General features: G+C 39.4%; 1 protein-coding gene across 1 annotated transcript; it reads left to right on the top strand.

Moving 5' to 3' along the window:
- Window positions 1–364: 364 nt before the first annotated feature.
- On the top strand, window positions 365–8,596 carry LOC141606131 (FIP1[V]-like protein). The gene is made up of 9 exons (XM_074425149.1): window positions 365–1,278; window positions 1,442–1,653; window positions 2,176–2,302; window positions 2,480–2,548; window positions 2,632–2,775; window positions 2,873–2,974; window positions 3,058–3,374; window positions 4,524–6,168; window positions 7,516–8,596. Exons 1-9 carry the CDS (start codon window positions 730–732, stop codon window positions 8,026–8,028), a joined length of 3,678 nt encoding a protein of 1,225 aa, XP_074281250.1. The 5' UTR covers window positions 365–729; the 3' UTR covers window positions 8,029–8,596.
- The last annotated feature ends 227 nt before the right edge of the window (window positions 8,597–8,823 follow it).

The following is an 8,823-nucleotide window of genomic DNA, read 5'->3' as shown; positions in this document are numbered from 1 at the left end:
TCAAGGTGGTGACGTGACATTCCGTATATATACATATCTTTCCTTAAAATTTTATAAGTCAATATCTATTTGACATTATCAAGTTTAAGGAAAAGATATATTGCCTTCACCCAACGGTTAACCCGTTACGGGTCGGGTTTCGACCCGCTATTTACCTGGTCAAAAACACCGGGTTATTTGCGGGTCGGGTTACGGTCGATTTTCGGGTCGGGTCAGGTTTTAACAGGTCTAGTGTACAATGAGTCGATGAGCGATTACATGGTAAATCAAACGTATTTGCTATTTTTCTCATCTTAGTGTTACAATGAACAATATAGTAAATCATACGTATTTGAAACTTTTTTCGTTTATTTAAATGTTCAATAAGTTGACAAACGATAACATGGTAAACCAGACGTATTTGTATCCCACTTTCCAAAAATCTCAACACAAGAGACACAAACATTAATATGAGAGAAGTCATACTAGGAAACAGCTGAAAAAATACGACCAAAACGCCGCCTAAAATAAAATTCATCTGGATTTCTTTTGAATAATTTCAATTGAATAAATTCAATATACTTTTATACATAAACCTAAACCCCTTTCATGGGATTCACTTCTTTCATCCCAAATTCCCAATTTCAATCAATTAATTGATTCAATTCTCTCCCTTTTCCCCTTCATCTAATTAATTATACTGTACTTAATTAGGTTAAAATTGATTGATTTTACGTACTATCAATTTCAATGGAAGATGATGATTTCGGCGATCTTTACACTGATATCCCCAGTTTCCCCTCCATCGCCGCTCACCCGATTGATCTTATTCCCCCCAATTCCGATTCCAACCCCAATTTAATCGAAAACCAAGAAATTAGGGATTCCAATTTAATCGAAAAACAACAAGATGAAGAAAGAAAACCTAATGATGAAGATGAAGATATTCCCATCCCTGGGCTTGGTCCCGGGCCCGGTCCCGGGCTTGGGCATGGGATGGGGATGGCGGTTGCTATGGGTGGAGTAGATAATAATAGGAGTGAAAGCGATAGCGACGACGACAGTGACGATGATTTACAAATTGTTTTGAATGATAATGAAGCTCCTAATGGCGGCATTATGTCTGTTGATGATGGTAATGATGGGTTTATGATTATGGCGGATGACGATTCTGCGGCGGCTGCTGCTGCTGCTACTGATGACCCTGATTGGGCTGATGATAACGCTGCAGCTGATCCTGCTGCTGTTAAACCTCTTAATCCGCCTCGTCCTTACCACCCTTTTCATTCTCAATTCAAGGTTTAGTTCTTTTTTGTTTCGTAATGCCGAGTTGATTAATGAGAATATCGAAAATTTTACAATTGGGTATTTGATTTTTTCTGCAGTATGTTTAAATTCCGCGTTTATTAATGAGAATAAAATGATAACTTGAGAACTGATGTCGAAAATTTTACAATTGCAGTATGTTAGACCTGGTGCAGCGCCTTTACCTGCTGCAGGTTCAGCTGGCGCCCCAATGACAATGCCTTCTTTGCCTGGTGCTGGTCGTGGCCGAGGTGATTTCAGGCCGCCTGCGTTTAAAGCTGGTGTTCCGATGCACAAGGGATTTGTTCCTCCTCATTGGGGACCCAATGCGCCTGCTCGGGGTTTGGACTTCACTCTTCCGTCCCATAAGTGAGTCAATTTATCTCATGCGTGGATTGTATAAGAGTTATGGGTTTAGGATATAGGTAGTTTGTAGCGTTGTCCAAATTGTGTGAGAGCTTGATAAGTGCCCGAGACTTGGACTCCACAACTGAGTCAATGTATCTCATTTTTGGACTTCTCCGCACTCCACTTCATACGGTTGATGCTACTGGGGTTAAGCTAGAGTGTTATCTTATTGTTACAGTTACTATTGGAAATTTATGGTTCTTTGGTTTTTGCTTATTAGATTTCTGTTTAGATACGGTTTGCGCTTTACGTTAGTCGAATATGTATTCGCCTACAATGAATTTTGTGAGGCATGAGGCATTATAAAAAAATTCATGTACTGGTGGATCTATTGGCTTTATCCTGATCTTGTTTTTTTTTTTTATGCTCAAGAAGTCTTGCTTCTGCAGATGGCAGCTTCGCATACACATAGATTTTATCATCGTTCAACTTTTTATTTTCGTTTTTGTAACAACAGGTAATGACATTTCACTAATTCCACAGGACTATTTTCGATTTTGATATTGATAACTTTGAGGAAAAACCCTGGAAACATCCTGGTGTAGATGTATCTGACTATTTCAATTTCAACTTAAACGAAGAGAGCTGGAAGGATTACTGCAAACAGCTGGTAAGATGGTTGTTATACTTCCCATTATATTTACCCCCTCTCCTTTTCAGGATTTCTTTCGTGCAGAAAGGATTAAATGTCTAAAAAGTAATATGGTTACAATCCAATCCAAGACTAGTATGATGATGTGACGTGATATATAGTCGATGTGCATGAATTTTTGTTTTTAATTTTCAGGAACAACTGCGGTTGGAATCTACTATGCAAAGCAAAATTCGTGTTTACGAGAGTGGCCGTACTGAGCAGGTTTCTATTTCTTGAACACATGGATTTTACTTGAAGTTGGGTAATTTAGATAAGCTTATGCTATCTTTTTTCTTTGATTTCAGGAGTATGATCCTGATTTGCCCCATGAATTGGTAGCTGCTGCTGCTGCTATGAATGATTCTGCAGCTGAAAATGGGGATACCAGTAAAGTAGACGGTGGTTTGGGTGACCCAGCTAAAGCAGCAGCCTGTGCTCGGCCAATGTTGGTAGGTCCCCCTTCCTTTCTTTCTTTCATTTTTTTTTGTAAAATTATTCTGTTTCCCTTTTTAAAGATCTAAGTTTTACATGCCTTCTCTTCTTTAGCCCACTGGCCGAGCCATACAAGTGGAAACAGGATATGGAGAGCGTCTTCCCTCTGTTGATGCTCGACCGCCACGACTTCGTGACTCAGATTCAGTTATTGAGGCAATTATTCTTGGCCGTCTTTTCCCCCCTTGCTTTTCGACTTGTCTATAATTTCAGTACTGATAATGGTACTTGGTGAACAGATTGTCTTGCAGGATTCTGCCGATAATGGTGACACAACTATTTCAGATAACGATTCTTATAGAGAGGATGAGCAAGTGGATGTTGATAAAAATGATCCTTTAAGTGGTACTGAAGATTCTGATGGGCATCCCCACCGAATCAATGCTATGACTGAGGATGTTGCTGGTAAAAGGTCACCGGTGATGGACTCATCTCATGTTGATGTACACGACAAGGAAAGAGAAAGATCATTAGCCGAAAGAGCATCAAGTGATCATCATTCTGGCTCGAAAGATCATGATTCTACCGAGTATATAGGTTCACCGCGTGAGGACAGGTATCATTGCATGTTATCATACCTCTGATCCTATTTTTCTGCATCATTTATTAGCTTTAAGGCACCTTAATGGATGGTGATATTTTAGGTTTTCTGTTTCGGGTGTCTGCCATTAATATCTTAAACCTCATGCTCCGTTGCAAATGATGTTATGCACATCATGCTGTTTCTTTCCTGTCTTATGAAGTTATGATAGCTTTCAAGCTCGGCCATTGTGGCAAACTGGCAATACAACTTATTTATGCTGTTGCAAAGAGATATTGTGGTTATCTCTGTGGTGTGCTTGGGTGGTTGTGGTGGATTTAGATGGTTGTTGCGAGTTTGGATGGTTTTGGTGGTGTGCCTGGGGTGGTTGTGATGGCAGTGTTTTTGGATATTTGTATCTCCGAATAGACACAAAATGGGAATGCAACAAAACAGAGGATTCGAGGGTTTGGATGAGAAAATGTTAAAATAATTAGAACAATGAGTCATTTAACACTAATTTTCAAAATTTCATTATCCTTCAAATTTAAAAAGAATGCTCAAGCCATATATTTTTTGTGAAATTGTTATGCTTTCGTTAGTTAAGTTGAGAATGTTTATATAGGAAAAAGATGAAGTCCAATTTTTTAGACTTCGGGAATTAGAAACTGATATAAGGCCAAAAGGAAGTGGGAGGAGTTTTAAAGTTTGGGGAAGTCAATATCGAGTTATGCGGGATATTGAAAGTTTGGAGGTAACATCGTATGAGGGCTAGGTTATTAACTAATTTTGCTCTGGTTTCACGGTTGTCTTCTCAAATTGCAATTATGTATTCCTTTTTTGTTTTGTTTTATGTATTAGTGATCAAGTTTTTGAATAGATAATCACCCTTAAAATGTTACTGAAAAGTAATACATTAAATTTTGAATAAATTTAGGTTTGAGGTAATGCATGGATTAGCCTGAACGCTACAGCTCACTAATCTAGTCTAACATATAGCACAATTAAAATTGGGCCACACACGATTAAATGTAAGATCTGCAGAAATAGTAGGAAATGATGTTGTGGCTGTGGGCTAATATTTGTTTTACATAATTTGGAGCCTGTATTTCTTGTTTTTTAGGAATTCGTTAAATAGATTAATTTGTTTAGTTATTTTGTGACCTCTGAAATTTCATTTTTCAGGTGGGCGAAGGATAGAGCTCGTGAGCAATCCCCTCATATGTCTTCCGGTGAGAGTGAACATAGCAGAAGATCTTTAGGTCATCAAAGGGAACATTCCTCTGACAGCATGGAACAAAAGCATAGCCCCGAGTCAGTCTCTCTTGCTCATGTCGAAGATGCTGTAGAGGCAAGTATGGAAGGAAAATCATTGGCAGATGATGATTTTGTAGCTAATCACAAGTCTAGAAAAGAAAAGGAAAATGGTGACATGATTGCCTATACTGATACATCAAAGAAGAAGTACAGAATGCATTCTACAAAACCAGGAAAACCGAGTTGTCAGGTTGAGCCATCAGCAACTGAAGATGTTAATGATAGAGAGGATGTAAAAGCCTCCAGAAGTAGTGACACCAGTAAGGCGACGGGGAACAGCAGAGATAATCAAAAGTGGCGTGAGGGCATCGATGAGGAAGTTGTGCAAAATAACCGTTCCGTATACATGGGGGATGTCAAACGGAACCGTGGTGAAGTTGGACATGATTCACGTAGAAAACATCGTGATGATAGATTGGATAAGGACAGGAATTATGTTTCGGTAAAAGGGAGGGATGACTACTATTCTCATAAAGAGCAGGATTTTTATACTGTCGATCATTTCCCGGCAAAACTAGAGGGTGGGGATCGGAGAAGAGAGAGAGATAACCCTGAAGCCAGCTGGCAAAGGCAAGATGATGACCCTCATGGACGGAGAGTTAGGGCTGAAGATGCCAAAAAGCAGCAGCGTGGCGACGACATGGTATCTAGGCACCGAAGAAAGGTCAGGGAAACCCCAAGAAGTGACAAAGATGAGTATCTTCAGTCACAGTTTTCGGAAGATGTTAAAACTTATCATGAGAAAGATGCAGGGTTACGTTACAGGGAAAAAGATGATATTTCAAAGAGTCGTCATGAAACTTTGGATGATCATTATGGCAACAGAAGGAAGGATGATGACTATATGAGGGACCATGTTGATAAGCCAGACAGGTCACTTGGTCTTAGAGAGAGCACTAGTAGTCGTGGAAAGCGGGATAGGGAAGTGTTTCTAAATCAACAGAAACGAGATGATCATTCCAGGGTTCGGGACACCTATGATAATCATCACGCTGTTAGGATGAAGGATGAGAGTTGGGTTCAAAGGGAAAGGGCTGAACAACAAAGGGACAGGGAGGAATGGTATCGAACTAAACAATGTTATGAAGAAAATTTGTCGAGAAGGGATAGAGAAGAGGGTCGTGCTCCTATAAGGAGCAGTAGGCCCATAGAAGATAAATTGTGGGTGGTTGGCCATTCTCATGGAAGAGAAGAGTACAAGAGCCATGATAAAGATGCAGGAAGGCATGGTGACCAAATAAAGAGGAGGGAGCGAGTTGAAGAGGAATTGAGTTTGCAGCACCGAGGAGCTCAGGATGCCTATGCTCGCGGAAATCAAACCGTGGCTGACGGCAGAAGACCTAGGCAGGAAAAGTCTGCTGCTCGGAACGACCGTACTATTAGTGCTGCAGACCAGAAGTTTCTTGACAAAAAACTCAAAGATAAAAGTAAAAGGCCTAGAGAATCTGAAGGCCATAACACTTCAGGGCTATCCAAGAGACATCAAGGAGAAAAAGGTGTACCAATTGATACGGTATGTTCTAAATCAAATATCTCACCATTGGTTGCTCCTATTCAAGTGTAATTTCTCTGTTAGAATTTGGAGTATTAGAGTCTGAGCTCTCGAACTAGATCCCCCCCCCCCCTCTTTAATTTTGGTTAAAATTTAGCATATTATGGTTATTGTAAAATCATGATGCAAATGGAGGTTGATTGTCTACCAAAATCCATTTACTTGTCTGATTTCATATCAATGGAATGTTAGTTGAGACTGAGTTACGACTCGACATTCTTCATCCTGATGAGTCCTTACAGAATATCTCTGTTCTTTGTATACATATCTAGTCTAACTTGCATTTGTGATTAATTGTTTATTTGGGAGAAAGACCTCTTGTGATTAATTGAGAACCAACATGAGGAATCCAATTTGGCTGTCATGCATGGTGGGTCACAAGTATTCATGCAATGTACTCAGGGCCAAATTGGATAGATAGACTAACATTAATTAATATGTGTGTTAATGCCTTCACTAGAAATCGAATCTCTTACAGCGCAGCAGTGACGCTGTACCCTTCCTTATTGCTGGTCTGGTGTTTAATCCTCCCTAGAAGCATTTTTGCTAATTTTTAACTTTCTATGCGATTCGGCCCTAAAATTTCTGGAGAATGCTCCAAATCTGTTTCGAACACAAGACTTTTGATTAGTTTAGGACAGCGTAAACCACCATTCCCTAGCATACAAGTAGTATACAACTGATGTTTTCTAGTACTTGTTTTTTATTTTATATTTGTAAAATGCTGCTTCCTCCATTTTTTTCATCTTCCCATTTGCTTTTTGAAGGTCAAAGTTTCCGAACTTTGACTGTAAATATCTCGATGAATAAAAAACATAAATTTATACAATTAAGATATTTACATTTATTATCAATATATCTTTTCCAAAATATTTTTTCTGACAAAAAAAGAACATATAGTTGACGAAAAATACGGTCAAAGTTGCGTCTCGGAGACTACAACAAAGTAAAAGGGAAAATAAAAAAAATGGAGGAAGTACTTGGTAGTTGGTACCATTATAAAAGTTTATACATAACTTGAAATAGTTTAAAGGCTTATTTCGCCGAAAAAATGAATGCAGACATTTTTTTTAGTAATGTAATCATATATCCACGTTAGTGGCCTACTATTGCAATTTCGCACAGGCCCCCCAAAAAGTCTGGGACGGCCGTGAATGTACTGCTACTATATTTCTGCTGGTGTATCACCACTGGATTTGACCTAAGATTCGTGTAGCCATTTGTTTGTTACCTTAAGGAAATTTTCTCTTTGCAAATGTTTAAACTTCTGTACTGCTTTATCGTCAAAAAATGGTTTCCATTTGCTAGGCTGATGTGAAAGGTTTGAGTGAAAAAGATGTGGCTGAGAATGGTGCCTCATTGGACAATCTTTCTAGAGATGATGTATCTCGAGATGACAAGCAGCAAGATACAAAGAGAGGACGGTCTAAGCTAGAACGATGGGCAAGTCATAAAGACAGGGATCTTGATGTCAACTCGAAATCATCATCCCTTAAGATTAAGGAGACGAGCAGGAATAGAAATACGTCTGGATCCACTAGCTTAATTGGTGATGAATCTACAAAGAATGTTGAGGAGTCTCTTGGTGCAGTCAAGGAGAGTGGAGAGGGGTCAGAGGCGAAAGACGCAGTAGATGGCCGGCACTTGGACGCAGTTGAAAGATTGAAGAGGCGCAGAGAACGCTTTAAACAGGAATTGCCAAGTGAGAAGGATACACCTGCAATCAAAAAGACGGAGAATGAGTCTATACCTGAGACTCCGGTGAATCCCCAAGTCAAACAGGAAAGGCCTCCCAGGAAAAGAAGGTGGCTCAGCAGTTGAAGCAGGCAATTTTGTATTTGCCACACGAACATGATATTACTTGCTCCTTGGGCTTGGCGAAAGATCTTTATCCATAAATCTGAAGGCTGGTTTATTGGGGATAGCTTGTAGGCAGTCTGAGTTATTACTTCTCTTTATTTTTGCTGCCACAGATGCTTTTTTAAATGTGTAATGTAAATCATTTTGTAACATTCATTTGAATGCCATTGACGATAGTGGGACAAATATTGTGTATGACTTGCTGAAGCCAAGCTGCATGCATGAATGCACCAACTGGTTCTTCGGAAGGCTCTCCAGTGGACGACATGCTTTATTCAGCCTCAGACCCAAATCGCTCTCGGAGTTCTAAGCATGGAAGATGTTTTTGTATTTCTAGTTGTTCCTTGGCTGTACTATCTTCTAACTGTAGTTCACACTGACAACTATAACCTGTTTTGTTTCCTTCATAGATTTTACTGTCCTCTCATTTACAGAAGCACTGCCACATTCGAAAGTTTACAGTGAAGTATAGAGTTGAATAGTGACAGGTTTTAGATGCTATTGCAGATAAATTAACGTATAGAATGTATCTCACCTTTTATGGTCCCCAGGAAAAGAAAAAAGAAATTATTGTGTATTTGAGTTTTTCGGTTGTGTGTTTTACTATTGCTTTTCTCATCACTGTAACATATTCAACCTTCTTCCTGAGAAGACCATCATCATCTCCCTCTGTCCTTACCATTGCATTTTCTTCCATCATCAGTTTTATACCTCAAACTCACCGGTCTCCACCACAGCGGCCTTTACCCCCATCTC

Source organism: Silene latifolia, chromosome 10 (genome assembly GCF_048544455.1).
Source record: "Silene latifolia isolate original U9 population chromosome 10, ASM4854445v1, whole genome shotgun sequence".
Classification (NCBI taxonomy): Eukaryota; Viridiplantae; Streptophyta; class Magnoliopsida; order Caryophyllales; family Caryophyllaceae; genus Silene; species Silene latifolia.
Note: the sequence above shows the minus strand (reverse complement) of the source record. Positions and strands in the feature narration are given on the sequence as shown.

Bases quoted from the DNA above. Each gene is read 5' to 3' on its own strand.
- LOC141606131 (XM_074425149.1), top strand. From the start codon at position 730: ATGGAAGATGATGATTTCGGCGATCTTTACACTGATATCCCCAGTTTC. The intron at 2,303-2,479 runs GTAAGATGGTTG...TTTAATTTTCAG, and splicing joins AGGATTACTGCAAACAGCTG to GAACAACTGCGGTTGGAATC. The intron at 3,375-4,523 runs GTATCATTGCAT...TTCATTTTTCAG, and splicing joins GGTTCACCGCGTGAGGACAG to GTGGGCGAAGGATAGAGCTC.